The sequence below is a fragment of the Lepidochelys olivacea genome, assembly GCF_965140295.1.
Source record: "Lepidochelys olivacea isolate rLepOli2 genome assembly, chromosome: 2".
NCBI lineage: Eukaryota > Metazoa > Chordata > Testudines > Cheloniidae > Lepidochelys > Lepidochelys olivacea.
The window spans coordinates 248219037-248243051 of NC_140412.1; the positions used below are offsets into that span (position 1 = coordinate 248219037).

The following is a 24015-nucleotide window of genomic DNA, read 5'->3' on the forward strand; positions in this document are numbered from 1 at the left end:
GGTTTAATTTTTTAACTAAAATGATTGCTTAGTATGCTCCATGATAGGGGGAACATTAGTAGAAGGTGGATAGGAATAGTAAAAAGTAAGTCTAAAATTTAAGAGCTTCACTTTGACTTTGGTAGCTCCCTTTCAATAAGCATTCTGTTACATCCTCTTTTCCCTATTGGGAGCAAGACAAACAGTAATACACATGTAGAGTTGTGCCGAACAACATGAAAAATTACAGGTCCCTGTAACAGACATTTACCAATTTTGGTAAGACTTTGTCAGCAAGCTCTTAGGAAGATGATGAAGAGATCTAGCATATGGAGAAACTGTAAGTGAAAGGTTGCTAGCCTTGACAGTCAACATGTTTTGTATACATTGGTAATACTGTACTTGACTAAATGTACTTTAAGAGATCGTGACTGAGGTATTTATATGTTATAACTATTGTTGAATGCTTGTATTATTAAATAGGTCAATATAAACTGATTAAGTAGCAGTTTTCTTGGCATACTGAATAAATTTAACTTACCTATTTTACTGTCTTTTTCACATGCAGTGAAGATTTGTGCAAGTTGTAGTAACTAGATAACTGGCCATTCCAATAGTTACTGTGAACTCTGAACAGAGATTGTTTTTTACACAGTCCATAATTTTCAAATCTGGACGTCAACACTGTTTAAAATGATTTGTGTGTCAACATAGCAATCACACCTATTTTTACCTTCAGACAGCTAAAACATGAGATGTGATTGTATCCTCCTCTTTGGCACACTTGAAAATGAGTATTGGAAAGTGAAGTTATCTTAAAGTGTAACACGAATCTATAATGTATTGTGCAGAGGGATGGAGTAACAAGGTACTAGAAATGCCAAACTGGGATGTTGGGGCATTATATCCGTTTTTTGCTTTCTACTACCTTTTACACTACTATCTACTACCATTACTCTTCCAAAGCTGAATGGCTTCATGTCCTCCTTCCACACATTTCATTCTTCTGTGCAGCTCTTCACTCCTGGAACCTGCTTCCTGACCCTGTCTGCCATGCATCCAGCCTTGCCTTAAATATCTTTCTCAAAATGCACTTATTCCATGAGGCTAACACTTTAACCTTCGAGTTATCTTTGAATCCAAACCAGTAAGGGGGAAACTCCTAATCTTCGTGAAGCATGAATTAGTTACTTAAATAGCCATGTAAGCCTATTGTTGTAGTCCTCTTCCTACCCCAGCTGAATGATGTCATCTCACTATGTTGTCTCTGCTGACGTCATAAACTCTTTGAGACAGGGACACTGTTTTACTAGTTTTTAAAGCTCCATGCATGTTCTGATGCTGTATAATATAGGAAACATATCTTAGACTACATAAGGGAGAAAATTAAATCAATATTAATAGTAAAAAAAAAAAAATTTTTTATCTCCATTTATCTTTAGAGCATGTGTAATGGCTGTTTATAAACTTCCTCTTGAATGAGTTTGTCATGCATGCACTGGCCTAAAAATGTTCTTATCACATAATCTTAAACTAAAAATGAAAAAATAAAAACCTTTCTGAAATACTGTTCTGCGTAGAATGACATGGGATATCGTTTCAAAAATAACTTCAAGCATTCAGAACAAGCGAAGAGGACTAGATCTCAGAAATGAAGGAAATTAACCTCCAAATTATCTTACTTTTAAAGAATACCATAGTCGCTATTTTTGACAAACCCGTGGAGGTTCAAGACCTTTAGTATAAATAAGTATTCAATTTTCCACTCTGAAGATAAACATTTAGTTTGGTTATATAGTATGTAATCTACAAATGTATGTCCACACAATGTTTTTATTCATTAGGTAACGCCATTTCCCAATGCTGGATTTATCAATGGGTTTACATCACCAACCTTCAAGCCCCCTGCTTCTCCATTGACTTCACTCAGACAGTATCCTCCCAGAAGCAGGCAAGTTCAACCAAATAAAAATGTATATCATTTTTTAAAATATCTGTATTCCAGGAGTTGTGCAAGTTACTTTATTCTTCATAGCTTAAAAAAAACCTTTAGCTTGCAAGTTGCATGCTAAATTAAACTTGCTGTAAGATTAAATATGGCCAGATGATACTGATATCAACATAAAAACACTGCAATATTAAAAGTGATTGATTGCACTGCTCCTTTGTAGCTCTGAACTGGTCTGCTATGTGCATGATCAGAGTTTGGCTTTGTAACTTTCTGTTCAAAGTTCCCACTGAAAATGTATCTTTCTGTAATGCAGATTACTAAAATTTGTTTTTCTGGACTAGTTGCAGTATTCAGCTCTGAGAATACTGTATTTGGAATGTCTTTTTCCTGAAGTCCTTGGCTGCAATTATACTATTAGAAATATAATTATCAGCAGATTTATTCATATTATATATTTAAGTTTAGAATAGTTTTAGTCAAGCATTAAGTTAAAATAGAAGTTCCAAGGTTTAATTTTGCTAAAAATACTTTACTTGTATCCAAATAATAATCCATCTCTTTTTAAGAGGATGATCAATTTATAAGGATTATATAAATATACAACAAAGTGCCAAGCAGTTCACATAACCATTTTCGAATACAATGTATTCCTGATTTGTAGGAATCCTAGCAAATCACATCTACGGCACACCATACCCAATGTAGAAAGGGGACCTGGGCTTCTAGACAGTCCTACAATATTCAACTTTTCTGCTGATCGTTTGATTAATGGTGTCAGGAGTCCACAGACAAGGCAACTGGGGCAAAACAGGACACGGATGCAAAATACTACTACAAGTTATACAAAGAGGGATATAGGAACTGGACGAATGGAACAGACTAATATTGACTCTTCCCCTGGCTTAGGAAGAGGAAGGTGAGTGTTTTTAACAGTGGTTCGTATAAATACCTATGGTGTGGTCTGCTTCTGAGTATTTATTTGTATACACAGTAGTAAACACTTTCAGAAACAGGAGTAACATTAAAACATTAACTATGGCCATGTCTTTTCAATATAATTAAGGCTCTGATTGAAACGTTCTCTGAACATGTTCAGTTGATTAAACAATACATTAATACATTAAACAAGGGAGGTAACCTGTTGTGACTGTAAAATGTTGAAGTTCTAACCTCTTTTTAGAGAGAACTTTCATGTTCATTTTTGACTTGTGCTAAAATGATCTGTTGTCTAAAACTGTATAAAGAGTTATATGTTAAATGAGGGCCCAGTTTAAGTGAATTGGTTTTCTTAAGTGACTATTTAAAAATGGCACTTTCAGTTGGTCTTGCTTACTGTGTGTTCAGTCATAACTGCTAGATTGAGTGAAACAGTTAACATTTTGCACTCAGTCTAATACTGTAGATAATTCACCTAGGAGTATGTGAGCAGGATTGTATCCTGGCTAACACATAATATAGTTAACTAATTTTCAGTGGCAGGGCCAAATCGTGGTTTCACTTATACCTATGTGATGCAAAGAAAATGGAGTTGCATAAGAGTAACCAAGGGCACATTTTGGATTGTGGGATCTATTGTGCTGTAAGGAAGAAATCCAGTTTACACTTCCGTTCCCAGGTGAAGTTGGCAGGGCTGGGAGTTAGAGAAGCAATTTTTAATTTGCAAATTGAGCAGATTTGATATGGAAGCCATTGAGATACAAACATAAAACCACACTGCCATTTTTTAGTCACACTTTTAGGATTGTATGTTAACTTCCTTTTTCCCCAGAATTACTTTATCACTCTTCCTTATCAATAACCATTTCAATTATGAATAGGGCTCAGTGTCCCTCACAGAGGTTGCGGAAGTCATGGAATCTGTGATCTCCATGACTTGTGCAGGGACCAGTGTGGCTGACCCCAGGGCCACCCAAGCAGTTGGCTCTGGGGCCAACCACTCAGGTAGCCCCCCGGGGACAACCATACCAGCTGCTGCTCCAGCCGTGGTCCCTGGCTGGCTGGCTGGAGCAGTTGCAGTCTGCTGGCCCCAGGCTGCCCCTGGTACCTCTTCCTCTCCTCTGTGTGTGTGTGCGCGTGTGGACGCACACACACCAGGTTTAATCACAGGTATTTTTAGTGAAAGTCATGGGCAGGTCATGGGCTGTGAATTTTTGTTTGTTGCCTGTGACCAGTCCATGACTTTTAGTAAAAGTACCCATGAATAAGTCGTTGCCTTAATTATGAAATGTCAGTTTTTTCAGAAAGCTGAAGTCAGAAGTCAAATTTTACCTTGCCTTTTCACTAAATAAAAATGAGTACTTTAAATGCAAAAGTAAGAACTCCCGGTGTTAAATCCTTTAGTGTTGTATGCAAAAGAACTATATCGGGACATGGTTTTCTTTTTCTAAAACAGGTTTAAGTTGTGAACGGTATGTTAACATATATAATTATGTAGATGGAAGACTTAAGTGGTGTTAGAATTTACATTCTGATGTTTTTGGCACTGGATAAAACTCGAGGATATTTCCTAATGAGTTTCTATTTTTTTCTTAATACATAGATGTTATATTAACGAAGCATCACAAATGCTGTTACCTTTGTCTTTTTGGAAAGGCATAATGAAAAGCTAAAGATAAAATACGTGGTCGTCTTCAAGTGCTAGCTCATGTCAATTCCAATTAGGGGTGTGTGCACCTTGTGCACAATAGCCGGAAGGTTTTCCCCCTAGCAGTACCCATCGGGTCGGGTCGGACACCTCCGTGGTGCTGTATATAGGGCCCTGCCAACCCGCTGCCTCTTCAGTTCCGTCTTGCCCGCTTTGTGCCAACAGAGGGGTGGGCTGCTGGGTCTTGGAATGGACATGAGCAACACCTCTTGAACAACAGTTACGAAAGGCAGGTAACTGGGTTTTTTTCTGCAAATAAGCTATGTTTTCAAGTTTCAGCCAGTACTAAATCACTTCCTAAATATAGGGTAAAAATTATTCAGCCCTTGTTTATTTAATGGTTTTGGGTGTCCCTGAGGCTTCCTGATAATTTTAGATAGTTAGATATTTTGAACAGGGGGATTTTCGTTTTAAAAAAGAGTAGTTTTGCCTTGTGTAAACTTCGTGGCTTTTTTCTTGTATGAGCTTTTCTTCAATCATATTTCCTCCTTAATCCTTACTAGTCACGGTCTCTAAAATAATGACTTGTATAATAAGCCTCTAGGATGAGGGTGACTGTAATAAGGTAACTCAGAAATAGATTATTTTTATATCCCATCTAGACAAAGTTCTGATGTTAATTGTATGTTCTGTCTTCTAGGAAAAATTCATATGGCTATCGAAAGAAAAGGGAGGACAAGTTTACAGTGAGTGTTGGATCATAATTTAATCTATAAGTGAAATATGGATAACAAACAAGAACTTGATTACCATGAAGAGTAACTGACCAGGCTTAAATAAGATGTTACACAAGAAAATGTGCTTTCTAATAGTAAACTAAAGATAACTGACTGTTTTGTTAAGGAAAATAGATCTAAATCTACGTTAGAATACACCACATAATGAACACTAAATATCGGGGGGGGGGGTCTGATTATTAATGCAGAAGGTTGGAGAGAAAATTTGAAATGCTAGTTTTTTTTAATGATACGTTACCCCCATTCTTACTACTTGTGATACTTCAGCTGAATGCCTGTGTATTTATTTAAACTTCCAGTGAGAGTTGACAAGGTAAGTACAAGGATTCCTCGAGGTTCAGACATGCCTCGTTTGGAACTTGAAAATCACTAATGCGCCATAGTAGAATTAAGAGTTAAAGAATTAGATATCTTACAGTGATTAATTCATTTGCAGTATCAATGATATAACTGGAACACCTATTAAAATGAGGCAGAACGCTGATTGTAGTATGATGTTTCAGCTCTAAAAACATCTTTGTAGAGAAGAAGCCACTAAGGTGCTTCTAAAGTTAACAAGGGGTGAAATGAGATGGATTTCAGAGGGAACACCGCACAACACCTGATTTCAGAAATAAAGTGAGTTCATTTTATGATGGGTGGTGTATGAGCACAGTTGCCATTGACATAAAACTCAAGAAATAGATCTTGAATGTAGTGTGCACTAACAGTATTGCAAGTTACCAAAAAATGCTGTTAATCTGTAACTTAATACAACTTAAATTTTAGGCATAAATAAAACATCAGACTTGAAATTTGAAAAGCTTGGGCTTACACCAAAAAAAAAACTTTAGTCAGTATCTGTAGCTCTGTTGTGGGACGTGAGATTTGATTTAACTTTATACCCACAGCCTTTCACTCAATTCACTTGTTTAAAATTTCATTGTCATAGCCCATTTGACCACTGTTGCAACAGTTTCTTGGTAAATGATGGTGAAACTTCATGAAATCATTTTTTCCTTCATTACATTATTACTGCAGATCTTCACTGAAGGAGGTGGCCTCTGCATAGTCCCACTTGTGGGGTTGGTGCCTCATGGCATTGAGCTGTGGAATCTTCTAGACAGCAGGGTCTCTTTCTGTTCGAGCCCCTTCTAGAGATTCAGATGGTATAAAAGGGAGAATGGGCCCAGCTGCCCTTCAGTTGGTTTTTAGCAGTCAAATGTGCAACGGTCTTGGATTGCAGATGGTATCCTTGGTGCTTCCCTTTCTTTTTCTTCTGTCCTTTCAGTTTTTACTTACATTTTAGATTGACAGGTTGGTACAGGTTTGTTTAGTTAGAAGAACAAAGAAATGGTACACATCAGGCACAGGTACTGTCTGGACAACCTCAGGAGCAGGAGAGCCACCTCATTCACCCCTGCTCATGGCAGTGACTTCAGGCCCAGTTGACCAATTCTGCCGTCAGATGTCCAGCATCAGCTTTACTAGCTAATCTGGCGTTTGTGACACCAATAGGACCTGGGCCACCTTCTGCTCAGAAACTGTTCAGCTGAGTTCCCTGATGTCTGGATGATACCACTGAAACCTTGTAAGCTGTTTCTAGGCCCAGATTTGAGGTGATCTTGTACCTATTAAGTCTCATTCAGTTCTGCACCATGTAATGGCTCTGAAAATGTCTGATTTCTAATAATGTGCTGGTGCTGTGACTTTGAAACGGTCCAAGACCATTATTGCTTGGAGGCATCTAGTTTACCAAGACCATGGCCTGTCTCGGAAACAAAGCAGCAACACTTCCGATCATTGTAGCTGTACGTTTGTCCTGCTTATATGCAGTCAGCTGCACGCTGACAATCCTGCAAGCTTCTAGAAGAAAGCAAATTAAATATATATTTAAAAATAAAAGTTGGCATCTGCTCTTCAGACCCCACTGCTTTGGCATCAAAAGTCTTGATTCTGACTGGACTGGACTCTTGGGTGCTGCATTGCCAGTGCTTTAGTCCGGAATCTCTGCTGCTGAAGGTCCTGGAAAACCTTAGGCTTCCTTCATCCATTAAGTATAGCAGGCAATCTATTTCAAGGACAGATGCAGTATCAATGGTATAAGGGGAACCCTTATTAAAATGAGTCAGAACTCTGATTGTAATATGTTTCAGCTCTAAAAACGTCATTGAAGAGAGAGAGCCTCTCTTTTTTTTGTTTGTTTTGTTCTGTTCTTTACTGAAACCACCTGGACAAATAGTGAAGAGTTCTGCTATGTAACTTTTACTACTTTTTGTATTAAGTCCTATAATTACTAAAATGGTGACTCAGTGGGGAGAAATAAGCTTCTGTTTCTACAGTGCATTGTGACAGACCATGCGTAAGTAAGCTACCAAATATCGTTCAGCAAACGGCCTGGTCTACCAGTAGACTTTGTACCACTGTTTATTTTGGATAGGGATGTGATTTTTATTTATCAAAATAGTTGCACCAATATAACTGCTAGTGTAGACAGTTCTCTGTATAAAGGTGGTCTATACTGATACAGCTTATTTCCCTTCCTCTACAAGCATAAGTTTTACTGGAATAACTATATCCACACTCGTAACTCATTAACTATTCAAGTATAGTTAAAGCAGTACAACTTGTGTGTGTAAATAGGGCTTATGTTCCTCACTTCCCATTGTACATTTTAGTCAGAATTAAATTTTGTCAGGGATCCGATGGTGAGTAACATTGAGGCCCTGGTCTTTCCTATTTTTGGTGCTTAATTATTTTGTATCAGAGTCCCATAATCTTCCTTAACTGTAGTCTGATTTAATAATATGTCACACTCTCTGTTGTTACAGAGAGGTCAAACGCAGTCTCCACCACCTCCAAAGCCTCCATCTCCTAGCTTTGAATTGGGATTGTCCAGCTTCCCTCCATTACCTGGGGCTGCAGGCAATTTGAAGACTGAAGACTTGTTTGAAAACAGACTGTCCAGTGTCATAATGGGAACATCAAAGGAAAGAGTGAGTAGTTTGAGTTTATTGCTTTACATACCTCCTTGTTTCGAATTCAGTGGTTTATGCAGTAAAAACATAATTCAAGTAGAATTTAACCATGCTTTTATCTAGGTCACGGAAAACTGTAGTTGTTGTTCTGTGTCTAACTCCTTTGCTGTCATCTCTATTCTCATCCGAGCAGTTGGTTGGCCAAGAGTGCACCCTCCGTGCTGAAGGATAACTGAGGTGGTGTGGCGTATGGTGCCCCAGAGTAACTATTTCTAATTAATTGCTAGTGACGAAAACAGAGAGCACTTTTTTCCATGTTCCCAGCTGTGTCAGGTTACTACTTGTTACGTTTTTGATAGCATTAAGTGAAAAATAATCTTAGCCCTGGTCTACACTACAAGTTTTAAGTCAAATTTAGCAGCATTATATCGATTTAATCCTGCACCCGTCCACATGACGAAGCCATTTTTGTCGACTTAAAGGGCTCTTAAAATCGATTTCTGTACTCCTCCCCAACAAGGGGATTAGTGCTGAAATCGACATCGCCGGGTTGAATTTGGGGTAGTGTGGACGCAATTTGACAGCGTTGGCCTCCGGGAGCTATCCCAGAGTGCTCCATTGTGACTGCTCTGGACAGCACTTTGAACTCAGATGCACTAGCCAGGTATACAGGAAAAGCCCCAAGAACTTTAGAATTTCATTTCCTGATTTGGCCAGCGTGGCGAACTCAGCAGCACAGGTGACCATGCAGTCCCCCCAGAATGTTTCTACGCTCCCCCTATCATCTTCGTCCCTGAGGTTATCGCACATTAGAAGGTGGAAAAAACGCACTCACGATGACATGTTTTCCGAGCTCATGCAGTCCTCCTGCACTGATAGGACACAGCTTAATGCATGGAGGCATTCAGTGGTTGAGGCCAGGAAAGAATTGCTGTGTTTGCTTAACAGCAAAAGTATCATGCCTCACTAGTGATCCTGCCCGAGCCAGGTCACTATGTCACATGCACTCCGTGTTGTGTCAGCCTTGGGCAGGGGCATGACCGCTTTGTAAGCAGGAAGGCCATAGATATAGACATTGCATTAGGTAGCTTCTGTAGCTAGAGAGAACATTCCGGTGCATTCGGCAAAGTCTGTGGCAAAAAAAGAGAAGCCCCTTGACACAAACTATTAATATACAACCCCATGTTACACAAAGTATAATAGGGACCATGTGAGGGATACACTCAAATTGGGTTTCCCTAGTTTAGTGGTTATCCCATTCACCTAACACGTGAAAGGTTGCTGGTTTGAAACTGGGCGGAAACAGGTTCCTGTTCCTTTTTCTGACTCGCCTCCTACGTTTTTAGTCTTAGAACAGACCGCGCTGTGAAATTTTACTTTGAATTATATCAGTTCTGAGTTAAATAATATGGAAGCTTTCTCTAAGTTATAGTCCCAGGTTCCTTACCCTTATCAGCTGCTCTGATAAATTAACATTTTTGTTAGGGGCGGGGGAAAATTTTTATGAAGCCTTTTATAGGGACTAAATGCTATCTAGGACTCTGAAATAATCTTAATGTGGCCTATAGAGTGCAATCCTTCGTTCTGGATTTGTCATTTCACAAGTTGAAGTGGTCCTTACTACTCTCCGGGCTTCATGAGCCATGGGAGCAAGGGGTAGGCTGGGGTAGGTGCGACCGTGCAGTGCTGCCAGCTGGGAGAGCAGCCTGAGGCAGAAGCCTCCAGCTTGCATGATATTCCATGCAGAACTGAATCTCCATGAGATGAAACTTAAAGAAGAGAATGATCTGGAGTCACTCCCATTCAGTGCTCTAAGAGGAGGATAGCTATGTCTGTCCAGGCACACCTGATTGACCTCACTGAGGTCTGCCAGGAGCACCCAGGAGACGTACGACGGCTATCAGTCCTATTGCATCGTCTGCTGTGAAGGCAAGGAGCTGCTGCTGTGTAGCAATGCAGTACTGTATCTGCCAGCAGCACCCAGGAGACGTACGTGAGCTGAGCGGGCTCCATGCTTGCTGTGGTATGGCAAGCATAGCAGCAGGCTGAGAGGAGCCAGCGGCCAGGACCCTGGCTGGTAGGAACCAGCGGACGGAGCCCCAGCCAGCTGCCGGTCTGGGGCTCTGTCCGCCGGCCCTGCTCAGCCCACTGCCTGCCTGGGGTTTTGATCATCCAGGCAGGCAGCGGGCTGAGCAGGGTCGGCGGCCGGGACCCTGGAAAGAAGGTGTGAAACGATTGTCTGCTCTTGCTTTCACAGAGGGAGGGAGGGGAGCCCGACGACATGTACCCAAAACCACCTGTGACAAAGTTTTTGTCCCATCAGGCATTGGGATCTTAACCCAGAATTCCAATGGGCAGTGGAGACTGCAGGAACTGTGGGATAGCTTCTCACAGTGCATTGCTCTGTAAGTCAATGCTAGCCACGGTAGTGAGGACAAAGTCTGCTGACATAATGCACTTAGTGTGGACATACGCAATTGACTGTATAAAATCAAATTCTAAAAATCGACTTCTATAAAATCAACCTTATTTCGTAGTGTAGACGTACCCTTACACTGCAATTTGCTCATAGTTTGATTTGTTGATTTTTTTTTTCTTTCCTCCCCTTAAACACTTAGAGAATTGTTGCAGGTGGGGAAAACACATTTTCAACCTCTGAAATAAAAGGAAAGAGCCTGGAAACTCTCTCTCTAAACACTGGGCTTGTCAGTTGAAATAATAAGTATTGCTAAACCAATTGAATCCAAGAGCGGATGTGTGATATCAGTTGGAGAATGTAAAAATACACCAAAATGACCTGGCAGACTCTGCTCTAGGATGCAGCTAGAGATGTAATTCAGAGTTGATGCGCTCTCTAGCTGCTCATATATGGTGCAGAGGACAGAGTCCTAAAGAATGCAGTCTGTGGGCCCAGGGTGCTCTCCAAGACAGATTTAATTCCATAGTGACTATCAGTCTGGTTTGTTGAAGTCTGTTCCACCATCCCTTCAGTTTAATTTTGGTTGCTTTAGTTTTAGTTTAGTTGCAATTTTATCGATATTGTGTATGTTGATTCTCAGTTATAAAATAACCAGATCCTCCAGTGCAGAAGGGTTGCTGTGGACTATTTACAAAACTGGTTTAACTGGCTCGGGGTGTAAGGATGACCCACTAGTGGTAAAGAGTCACATCATAAAGGGGCTTACACAACATTCCCTCTCTTCCCCAACCCCAACCTCTTTCCCACCCACCCTAATATGGTGGTAGTAAAGACGATATCGTGGAAGTGTCCTATGTCATAGCAATCCCTGGTTACATTTTTCTGCCCACTGATGCTGGTAATGGTCTCAGTTAAAGAAAGCCCTAAGGTTCTAACAAGGGGCATAGCCGTTTACAGAACAGTGACAGGGCAGTGCAAAAGTGATTTCTAAGCCACCTTCACCCATTTTCCTTATCCTTCTCCCCCTCCCCACCGCCCCACACACACACTTTTCCACCAATTTGTAGTCTCTGCATTTTGGCCATATTTAAGGATCTGGCCCACAGTCTCTTGGAAATTTTACCTGTTTTAACTCTTAAAGATTCATATCTTCTTTACTCAAATATAACAAGTCTCCACTCTTCTACAAGGGCAGCTCTAATTTGGTTAGGCCAGGGTGGTCTCGTGACAGCACAGTCTATTGCTACATTGGGTGAGGAGTTTGCCTTGGACTCTGAACTCCTGTTTCTGGTTTCTGCTACATTGTGCATGTGCTCATATTTGGAAAAGAGGGTTTGACCCTGAGCATTGCCACTTGAGAATGAATGGGGTCTCATTGATTTGGCTTCCAAGGGAGTTTGATTCCACCCTGTAGGGTATTGTGGGCGTCCTCAACAGAGTTTAAAGTGGGGATTCCTAGATGATACTTTCTGCTTTTCATCTCAGGATTTCATAGCATTTTTTCCTCCAAGCTTCACAATAGCCCTCTGAAGTAGGCAAGTATTATCCTTATCCTTATTTTACAGATGGGCGACCATATGCAGAGGTTTATTCAAACCAGGTTACACAAATCAGTTGAAGAGAGGTAAATAGTGGTGTCCCCCAGGGATCTGTACTAGGACTGGTCCTATTCAACATATTGATAAGTTTCAGAGTAACAGCAATGTTAGTCTATATTCGCAAAAAGAACAGTAGTACTTGTGGCACCTTAGAGACTACCCAATTTGTTTGAGCATAAGCATCCGATGAAGTGAGCTGTAGCTCATGAAAGCTTATGCTCAAATAAATTGGGTAGTCTCTAAGGTGCCACAAGTACTCATACTGATAAGTGATCTGAAAAAAGGGGTGAACAGGGAGGTGGTGAAATTTGCAGATGATGCAAAATTGCTCAAGATAGTTAAGTCCTAGGCAGACTGCGAAGAGCTACCAGAGGATCTCTCAAAACTGGGTGACTTGGCAACAAAATTTATCAATTTAATGTTGATAAATGCAAAGTAATGCACATTGGAAAACATAATCCCAACTATACGTATAAAATGTTGGACTAAATTAGCTGTTACCACTCAAGAAAGAGATCTTGGAGTCATTGTGGATCATTCTCTGAAAACATCCACTCAGTGTGCCAAAGTGAATAGAATATTGGGAATCATTAAGAAAGGGATAGATAATAAGACCGAAAATATCATATTGCCTCTATAAATTCATGGTATGCCCATATCTTGAATACTACATGCAGAAGTGGTTGCCCCATCTCAAAAAAGATATATTGGAATTGGAAAAGGTTCAGAAAAGGGCAATAAAAATTATTAGAGGTAGAGAATGGCTTCCATATGAGGAGAGATTAATAAGACTGGAACTTTTCAGCTTGGAAAAAAGATGACAAAGGGGGGATATGATAGAGGTCTAAAATCATGACTGGTGTGGAGAAAGTAAATAAGGAAGTGTTGTTTACTCCTTAAAACACAAGAACTAGGAGTCACCAAATGAAATTAATAGGCAGCAAATTTAAAACAAAAGGAAGTATTTTTTCACACAACGCAGTCTGTCTTTGAAACTCTTTGCCAGAGGATGTTGTGAAGGCCAAGACTATAACAGGGTTCACAAAAGAACTAGGTAAGTTCGTGGAGGATAGGTCCATCAATGGCTGTTAGCTAGGATGGACAGGGATGGTGTCCCTAGCCTCTGTTTGCCAGAAGCTGGGAATGGGCAAGCGAGGATGCATCACTTGATGATTACCTGTTCTGTTCATTCCCTCTGGGGCACCTGGCATTGGCCACTGTCGGAAGGCAGGATACTGGGCTAGATGGACCTTTGGTCTGACACAGTATGGCCGCTCTTATGTTCTTATGTAAAAGACAGGAATGGAACCTAGATATTCGGTCCTTCGCTGATCATGTACCATACTCCCCCTCTAAATATAGTTTGGGAAACTGTCTCAGAAGAGCTCTGCGTAAGCTTGTCTCTTGCACCACCAGAAGTTGGTCCAATAAAAGATATTACGTCATCCGCATTCTCTCTCTGATCTATAAACATGAAATTTTAGGGCTCAGTCATGCAAGGAGTTGAGCACTCAGGCCCAAATCCATCATATGCTTCTATCGAGACTACTCCTATAATTATAGTTAAGTATGTGCATAAGTGGTGTGCTGGATTTGGGCCAGGATGTTCAGTACCTTGCAGGATCAAGCCTTTACACACTTAACTGTGGGTGCAGAGTGGTACTCTCTTCTAGTTTAATTTCTAAACACCAACTACGTACGTGCTGCATGCAGCTGCTCATGATTTCGTTTTCACCAAAGTGTAAGTCTCTGATTTTGTTAGGAGAAACTGAACATAGTTAGTATGTGGTCTGAATCATAATTGCCTCATGGATTACTGTTCACCTTCATGGAATTGCCTATCCACAGACCCCACTGTAGGGATCTCATGCCTAGCCACATCAACATGGAACCAATTTTGAGTGGTAGTTGGAGGACAAAATAATTCCCCTGTTCACACTCACACACTGCTCCCCTTGCTTCACTTCTCTGCTTGCAAAAATGGTCACAGAGCCAACCTCTCCCTTCTGTCTTACTTGATGGACAAATCCAATACTTTTAATTGGTTTTGTTGTTAGAGCTGGTTTTAGCATGGGTAAAGTTTCTCTTTTAATTTTGCAACTATTTGGATTTTAGTATGTCTAGATCCTCTTAGGCCTTGACCAGGAGGAAGGATCAGTCTTTCGGGCAGTGGAAAATTTTAAGGAGTTTTTCGTATTCAGTGGTCAGTCCCACTTCAGATGGGTGTGAAAAGGGCCCTTTAGGTCTTGGGTACGAGCACTCCTCTAAAGGCTGTGATGCCAACACGCTCTTCTCAAAAAGGTACTGAAGCCCATGAGACACTTCAAGAGAACTTGCCTTTGCAAAATACCAAGTTGAAAGAAGTGATCCTGTTGTCAAGGTGCCCTGTTAAAAGGCATTGAAACAAGCTTCACCAGCTAAAAAATTAGGCTTTTGGGACAGAGCCCAAGAACAGCACCTTTTCACGGTGTCATTGGTTCCAAATGGCTACACAAGAAGGTACTTCAGTAAGGATCCTACTGTTGGATCCCAAGTATTGATGTGCCCATTGGATCGGTCTGACCAAAGCCCCAGGAGTAAACACGTTTTTGAAGGTGAAAAAGCTGTTGGGAGACTCTCTGAACCACCTTTGTTGTCAAACCGTGGCTGCTCTTTTCTCCCTCCCCCGCCCGGGAACTTAGCTTCCTTTATTTTCAGCATTAGCCTGTTGATCTGTGGCTGTTCACTATAAATTAATATGTAAATCATGTAGTTTTCTTATTCCTTTGCAAGAACAAGGGCAGTCCTAACACCTCTGCTTAAACATACGGTTTTGTTTTTTAGAACCTAAATGTGGATGCAAGTACAAACACTATTCCTTCAGGAATTCCTCGAGAGCCATTGTTGCCAGCATCTCCTGCTCTGTCTGGGACATTTGAAAGGTCTCCTTCCCCATCCCAGTCTCCTGAGTAAGGATTTAATTACATGCCTATAATTATTCTTTTCTGAATCAAGAGTTTGCATTTTCAAAAGGTTAGGTACACTGTGTGTAACTAGCTATTGAATCCTTAATCAAGGAATGGAGTAACAATATTTCCTGTTGTGAACTATACATAAAGCAGAAGGCATTAGCTTGTTTATTGTGTAATAAATGTGCACACTTTATAGTTGCTAACAAATTGCATAGTCTTGATTCTTAATATCTGTAAATGTTTAATAAAATGGCAAAAAATACTTTAAGCTAGGGGTGGGGAACCTACAGCCTGTGAGTCGAATCCTGCCTGCTGCTTCATTTCATCTGACCTGCAGCAAGTTTCCACACCATGGGCCAGAAGCCCTGAGCCTTGGCGCCCTTCTCCTCCCTTGTCCCCCTCCCACCCTGTGGGGCTGGAGCTGCCAACTCTAGCTCGCCCTACTGCGGGGGTAAGCTAGGGTTGCCAGGTTGTTAAAAGTACAGTCAGCTCCCAGAAGCGACTGGCCCGTAGGCGTGGGGCGATCAAGGAAATGCCTCACACTGCCCCCACCCTTAGTGCCAGCTCTGCAGCTCCCATTGGCCAGGAATCGCAGCCAATGGGAGCTGTGGGGACGGCACTGTGCAGAGCCAGGGGCAGTACTGGAATCCATAAGGGATGCTGGTGATGCTGGTCCAGTGCTCCCAGCCCTCCCTGGCCACATGGGACAAGCCAGCTGAGGTGCCACCTGTGCCACAATTGGAGCATGGCATTGAGGCGGAACCCACGCCCCGTACTCTGGTGCCAAGAGAACCCTCCCCTGACAAAGAAGGGGGTGACACCATCCCTCAGGCCACTCAGTTGTCATCATCGTCCCCAGAGTAGGTGGTGGCCGGACCCTCCCACAACAGCAGTCCCCCCAGACAATTTTAAGGAGCACCAGGCCCTTCTTAAATGGGTAGCAGAGAATCTGGGCTTTCAAATCAAAGAGAGAGTTTAAGAGGCAGAAGACCTCTTCAATGTCATCTCTGCCACCACACTGGCAAAAATGGCATTGCCTGTCCACCCAGGAGTGATCAAAATAGCCAGGTTGGTGTGGCAAACATCCTCATCTATTCCGCCAACATCCAAGGAAGCAGAAACGAAATACTATGGCCTTGGCTACACTTGCAAGTTAGAGCGCATTAAATCAGCCCTGGGCGCCATAACTCCTGAGGTGTCCACACTGGCAAGGCACATATCGCGCCTGGACTCTGCAGCTGGAGCGCTCCTAGTAATCTACCTCCACAAGAAGCATAAAGCTTGCTGCGCCCTGGCTGAAACGCCCGGGTGCCGGTATGGACAACATGTTGTATTATGGCACTGTGATTGGTCTCCGGAAACGTCCCATAATCCCTTGAAGTCAAGTGGCCACTCTTCTCATTGTTTTGAACTCTGCTGCAGGCATGCGTCTCCCCTTTCAAAGCTTCGTTTCTGACAGCCGGCATGCTTATCTGCTCCAGGACAAAGCAAACCATTACTGTGGAATGCCCCTTCCGCAGAGGCAGGCGAGTGTGTGTGAAAGAGGTGTGGGGGCTGATGGGGTTTTCCCTTTCCTTCTGCTGCTGTCTGAACTTACAAGATAGCATGCTGACACACTCTGCCCCCCAAAACAGTCTCTTCCCCAACATACACACAATACACTCCCTGTCACACTCCACCACCCCCTTCCCTGATTTGAAAAGCATGCTGCAGCCACTTGCACACTGGGTTAGCTCCCACAATGCACTGCTCTCTGTGGCGTTGCAAGAGCTGCTAATGTGGCCACGCCACTGCACTGGCAGCTGACCGTGTGAACACACAGCAGTGCTTTCCCTGCTGTGGTCTCCAAGGGCTGGTTTAACTCCCGGCACTCTACATCTGCAAGTGTAGCCATGCCCTATGTCCCTGCAAAGAGCTTTGAGTATCTGTATATTCATCCCCCTGTGGTGAATGAAAGGGACAGACTTGGCCACCCCAGCGGAAGGCCCAAAACTAAGGAGGCCAAGAGATTCGACTTTTTCGGGAGAGAAATTTATTAGACAACCAGCTTACAGTTTAGGGCAGTGGTGGGCAACCCGTGGGTTGCACACGGCCCATCAGGGTAATCAGCTGGCAGGCCATGAGACTGTTTGTTGACATTGACTGTCCCCAGGCAAACCGTGGCCACTGAGAGCTGCAGGCGTTCAGTAAGTTCACAGAGGCCCTCCCACAGGATCATGCCCAAGAGTTCACTGAATTGGTGAGCAAAAGCATGGTGGTGGCCCAGGGATTCCTCCAGATGGCCTGGAATGTGATGGGCTCGGCTGCCTTGGTGGTTGTGACGTAGCTCCTGTTTGCAGGCTTCTGGGCTGTCCCAGGAGATGCCTACCATGATACAGGATCCCATTTGGCAGTTCAGGGCTCTTTTCTGAGCTAACTGACTCTAGGCTCCATGGGCTCAAGGACTCCTGAGCCACCCTCCATTCCCTGGGTTTGCACACCCCTCAGCAGTCCACGAAGCCATTCCACCTTCCGCCACTTCCTCCTCCAACGCAATCTAGGCCCTGGAGGGCTCCCAAGTCTGGCTCCTACAGGAGCAAGGGCAAGGACAAAGGGCTTAAGAGATGTTATCTGTTCTCTTCCCGCCCGGCTGCTCAACCTGACCCTCTCAGAAGTCAGGGAGGCCAGCAGTCACTTTGAGGGTGTGCTCGAGGACAGCGCCCCAGCCAGTGTACTGGATCCAACCCTCCCTTTCCTCAACTGCCTCCGCACTTTCTGGTCAGCCTCGCCCCGTGTCACCTCGGACTGCTGGGTGCTAGATACAGTTTCTTCGGGCTACACCCTGAAGTTTACAGCCGACCACGCCCTTCCCCGTCCCTCTTTGGGGACCCTTCTCATGAGCAACTCCTCGTTCAGGAGGTCGAAAACCTCCTGTGCCTGGGGGCAATGGAAAAGATTCCTTAGAACCTGGAAGGCAGAGGATTCTACTCCCGCTACTTCCTGATTCCAAAGGGGGCCTCAGACCCAGCCTAGACCTGTGTTGCTTCAACACATAACTCCAGAAGCTAAAGTTTCGCATGGTCTCCCTGCCCTCCTTAATCCCCTTCCTGGATCTGGGAGACTGGTTCACCTCCCTCCATTTAAAGGACACATGCTTCCATCTTTCCAGGGCACCGGCGCTTCCTCTGCTTCATGTTGGGACAGCACCATTTCCGTTTACGGCAGTGCCCTTTGGTCTTTCGTCGGCTCAGAGGGTATGCACAAAATGTATAGCTCCAGTGGCTACTTACCTGAGACGTCGGGGAGTCCAAATATACCTGTACCTTGACGACTGGTTGATGAAGGATCGGTCTGCAGATCAGGTGCGGAGGCATCTCAACCTGGTCTGTTCCACCTGTCGAGACCTGGGTTTGAGGAAAAAATCAACCTTAACCCTGGTACAATGCATGGAGTTCATCGGAGCCGTCCTCAACTCCACTTGGGCCAGGGCCTTCCTCCCCAAGTTTTGATTCCAGGCCATGGCAGACCGCATTACGGGCCTGTGAGCCCACCTGCTCACCACCACCCACCAGTGCCTGAGGTTGCTGGGCCACGTTGCAGCGTGTACTTACATGGTCTGGCACGCACGACTCCCCCTCAGACCTCTCCAGGTGTGGCTGGCGTCAGTCTGTGTCCCCAACCGGCACAGCAGGGACCAGGTGGTCAGGATTCCAGACAGTGTACTAGCGTCCCTCATCGGTGTTGGAAAGTGTTCCCTTCACGGCCCCGTCCTTGTTGGTGACCCTTGTCTCCGATACCTCAGACCTGGGCTGGGGAACCCGGCTGGGGAACCCACCTGGGCGCTCTCAACATTCAAGGCCATTGGTCCAGTCTCAGTCGTTCCCTTCATATCAATGTCAGGAAACTCAGGGTCTTTCTACCTTTGTATACAAGACAGGGTGGTCCAGGTCCTGACAGACAACACGGCTACGGTTTTCTGTATCAACAGGCAGGGCAGAGCCAGGTCATCGGCCCTTTGCCAGAAAGCCATCTGCCTCTGGGACTTCTGTCTGCAGTACAATATCCATCTCGCAGCTGGCCACCTTTCAGGGTCCAAGAACGCGTTGGCAGATCGCCTCAGCAGGACGTTCTCATCTCTCCACAAGTAGTCCCTTCATCCAGAGGTGGTCAGCTCCATCTTCCGCAGGCGAGGATCTCCCCAGGTGGACTTGTTCGTGTCCAGGCAGAACAGGAAGTGCCCCGTCTTCAGCTCGATTGGAGGAGGAGCCCTGTCTTATGCCTTTCTGCTCCCATGGTTGGGGGATTTGATGTATGCCTTCCCTCCTGTACTGTTGCTGCCCAGGGTCCTCATGTAGATCAAACAGGACAGGGAGAGGATCATCCTCATAGCATCAGCGTGGCCATACCAACACTGGTTCCGCATCCTGCTGGGCCTCTTGGTAGCAACCCCGTTCCAGCTACCATTCAGGTTGGACCTGTTGTCCCAGAACCATGGCAGTCTTCTGCACCCCAACCTGACGACACTATATTTGATGGCTTGGCGACTGCTTTGTTAAACACACAGGAGCAGCAGTGCTTGGCAGAGATTCAGTGTGTTCTGTTTGGGAAGCAGGAAGTCCTCCACCAGCACAACCTACATGGCCAAATAGAGAGACTTCACCTGTTGAATTGTGGACAAAGATGTTCATCCTGAGTGGGCTTTGCTGCAGCTTATTCTAGACTACCTCCTGCGTCTCAAGCTCCAGGGCTTGTCCCTCTCAACGATCAAGGTCCATCTAGCAGCTGTCTCAGCCTTTCACCTGCCGTTGCAGGGTAAGTCTGTTTTTGCTTAGGATATCATGGCCAGATTCCTTAAGGGCCTGGAGTGGCCTCTACCCGCAAGTCAGAGATCCCGTCCCTCAGTGGGACTTATATCTGGTGCTGTCTCAGCTCACAGATCCTCCCTTTGAGCCCCTGGCTTCCTGTTTTCTCCTGAAAGGTCTCATTCCTGGTTGCGGTGACGTCAGCCCTCCCGGTATCTGAGGTTCAGTTGCTCACCTCGGAGCCACCGTACATGACCTTCTAAAAGGACAGGGTCCAGCTAAGGCCGCACCTGGCTTTTCTTCCTAAAGTAGTCTGTTTCATTCGAGCCAGGACATTTACTTACTGGTCTTATTTCCAAGCCGCGTAAGTCAGAAGAGGAGCACAGACTACACACCCTGGATGTCAGGAAGGCTCTGGCCTTCTATGTGGATAGGACCAAGTCATTCTTTAAGTTGACACAGTTCATCGCTGTGGCAGATAGGATGAAATGTTACCCAATATCCACTCAAAGAATTTCTTCTTGGATCACTGCCTGCATTTGCTTCTGCTACAACCAAACAAAGGTGCCGCACCCGGTGATTGTCACCACCAACTCTACCAGGGCGCAGGCCTCCTTGGCTGCCTGTCCAGGGCATCTGTAGGGCAGCCACCTGGTCATCCATCCACACTTTTACGTCCCACTGTGCTCTTTCCCAGCAGGCCTGGGACGATGCTGGCTTCAGTAGGGAAGTACTGCAAGCCACTAAGCTGTGAACTCCAAGCCCACCTCCATGGGTACTGCTTGTGAGTCACCTAATATGGAATTGACATGAGCAAGCACTTGAAGAAAAAATGGTTACCTGCCTTTCGTAACTGTTCTTTGAGATGTGTTGCTTGTGTTCATTCCATTACTTGCTCTCCTACCCTTCTGTCAGAGTTGCCAGCAAGAAGGAACTGAGAGGATGCAAGTCGGCGGCGCCTGATATACCTCCGCATGGGAGCGCCACTTCAGGGGGTGCCACAGCCAGCCCTATGGATACCGCTAAGGCAGAAATTTCAGACAACTGTGCACATGGGCGCACACACGCCTAAAATGGAATGGACATGAGCAACACATCTCAAAGAACAAGTTACGGAAGGTAGGTAACCGTTTTTCATCAAGCTTGACTATACAGAGGACAAAGAAAGTCAGCCCATGGGATTGTAGGCTGCTTTTGGCAGACTCCCAGAGCCAGGAGTCCAGTGGGGCTGGACTACATTGCTTTGTAGTCTACATTGCAAAGCAATAGGGTTTGAACCGTGAGTCCTGGCTTCACTCAGGCTTGAACCTTGCACTCCCATGGGGTCTTGAGACCCTGGGTCTGAGCCCTACGTTAGTGTAATTTGTGTGTAGACCGAAGGGGATTAAGCTTGAGTCTGAGTTCAAACTCTGGGCTCACATTACATTGTAGACACCCCCACTTACAGAACAAAGGAGTTCATAGACTAACTCCCACAGCAATATTTAATATCACTTTGTGCATACAATAATAGAATTGTTTCCAAGTACTGTATGCCACAACCTGTTTTACTTGAGACTTCAGAATCAGAAAATAAGATTGTGGCAAGATAAAATGTGAGCTTTGATGTCCTGGTCCATCTCTAGTTTCAAACAAATATTAACTTAATTAGAATTTGTAACATGTTCCTTATTTTAAGTCATGTATTAAAGGGTAATATACTTTTTAAAAAGGTAGGTTTAAAATATATCGCGAATTAATGTTTAAAAGGTTGTTATAGATGTCAGTTCACATATAGCTGTAACTTTCTTGCCGTCTAAATCAGTCTGATTTAAAAATACTCTTAGATGCGTAATCTGCTCACATGTTGACTTTTCAAGTTCCAAACGTGAAGATAGCTTTTTGAGATTCACTTTCTGATATGTGCTTGCAGTGACTCCAAGGTTGTCGATAAGCAGCAGAGAGAGACACAAAGTATGGAAAGACTTTCTTCCACGCTCAGTACTGCATGTAAATCAGTACAAGTTAATGGGGCTGCCATAGTAAGTGATCATATTAGCTGTCTTTTGTAAGTGTTATCACTTGATGATGTATTAACAGTGCAGCGTTTCCATTGTTTGTCCATTGGTACTTACAGCTGTGAGCCCAGCATCTTTACCGTTGCCTCAAGTCTCTTCTGATTACTTGCAATAATATAGCTGTATAACATCTTGCAGAAAAAATGGCAAGAGTATTTTTGCATTTCCATGATTAAAATTCAGCTCACTGAAGAATTTGCAGGAACAGTTAGTCATAGGTGGAGTGACTTTTTTTTTCCCCTGAGCACCAGTAAGTGCAATTTTGGAGTTGGGAAGGAGGGAAAACATTGGTTTATGCAATTATCATCAGTTTATGTTCATGGTGGAGAGTTTTGATCTGGGAGCACCATTTAACTAACACATTTCCTCTTCTCGTGATTTGCCAACCCACTTCCCCATAGTTTGGTTTCACTCCATCCCCTCCCTCCTGCCTCTCCTTCCTCTCTGTTACTTCCCCAGATCTCCCAACATTACCTCTATCCGTTATCCCACCAAACCTTTGTGGAGTTTTTGGAGGTCGCTCAGACCTTAATATGTTTATCAGGGAGACTGAAACCTGCACTGCACTGCCTATGTACTCCAGGCACAGCAAGGTGTGTAATGGTGAACTTTATTGATCACAAAAAGGGACGCTTGTCTGTGTTGGCAGAGTCTGTGTACTAAAACCCTTAAGCACATGTGTAAATAATGTCTACATTGCAATGAAAGCCCAGGGTTCGTAGAAATCAAGTTAGCAGACCCTGGGTTTGTTAACCTAGGGCTAGAGCATCTCCACTCATTTGTAACCTCCGGTTACTAATTATTGAAACCTGGACCCCAATCTGAGGCTCTAGCATCTACATTGCATTATGCAGGCCTGAGTCCAACCACCCATATCTGACTTCCTAGCACCCTCCCAAAAGGTGCCCGCTCTGGTCCTTTGTTCGTGTTGCAGTGTGTGTAAACTTGACCGTCCACCGAACTTGACAGTCCAGAGGACAAAAAGTCAGCCCGTGGGATACTTTTATGTCTCCCAGAGCATAAAGCTGGTGGGGCTGCAACTGCATTGCAAAGCATTAGGGCTTGAACCCTGGGTCCTGGCTTGACTCAGACTTGAACCCTCTATTCCCAGGGGGTCCTGGGAACCTGGATCTAAGCACTGGATCAGCAGGATTTATGTGTAGATGGAAGTAGGGGGTTAAGTTTGAGCCTGAGTTTAAACCCTGGGCTTACATTGCAGTGTAGACATACCCTTAGAGGCAACATTGTGTGGGGCACTGTTCCAGTCCCAAACTTACTTACTTTTTATCCAGAACTCCCAACCATCATCTGATGACTTTTGAGCCTTGTCAACAATTGGATGGCATGTCAATGACTCAAACAGTATGGTTAGCTTCAAATATTTAACTGCTTTTTTGCTATGTCTGTGGTGCTGTATGCAAGTATCCATGTTTTCTTTTGATTCATCGATTTGTCCTTTCTGCTTTGGGCAATATGCTAAGTTGACCTCACTGTTGTGACCTTCTCCTCCTCCATATTTAGATATCTGATTTGGCAATTTTTTTTCTTTTAATGAATAACATTTTTCCAAACTCCCTTCTTTCTTGGTTCTGCTGCCCTTTTCCATCATAATCTGAGAAGAGGGGAGAGAACCGGTTAAGTGGAAAGTTCTTAGAGTGCTTGCCCGTGTCAGTTCCATGTTAGGCGCATGCACATGCGTGGTGGTTGGAAATTTTTCCATTAGCGGTATCCAGAGGAACAGTTTTGGCGCCTCCTGGAGTCTCGTGCTCCTGCACCAGTATATTGGACGCTGCCAGCCCCACACCCTCTTAGTTCATTCTGACTGCCTATGACAGTTGTTGGAATGCTCCTTGCTCTTGCAAGTTCCCTAGTGATATTTGTTCTTGGATTCTTCAAGTTTTTTCCTTGTATATAGTTTAAAACTTGTCAAAGCACTGTGGC

General features: G+C 44.0%; 1 protein-coding gene across 1 annotated transcript in view; it reads left to right on the forward strand.

Moving 5' to 3' along the window:
- The window catches only part of LARP4B (La ribonucleoprotein 4B), a 106538-nt gene that overhangs the window by 74177 nt on the left and 8346 nt on the right, over nucleotides 1–24015 (forward strand). Inside the window, exons 11-16 of the mRNA XM_084620258.1 lie at nucleotides 1824–1930; nucleotides 2592–2846; nucleotides 5215–5260; nucleotides 8122–8286; nucleotides 15109–15233; nucleotides 21930–22038. Coding sequence (XP_084476384.1) covers nucleotides 1824–1930; nucleotides 2592–2846; nucleotides 5215–5260; nucleotides 8122–8286; nucleotides 15109–15233; nucleotides 21930–22038 — 807 coding nt within the window. The remainder of the gene's footprint in view (nucleotides 1–1823; nucleotides 1931–2591; nucleotides 2847–5214; nucleotides 5261–8121; nucleotides 8287–15108; nucleotides 15234–21929; nucleotides 22039–24015) is intronic.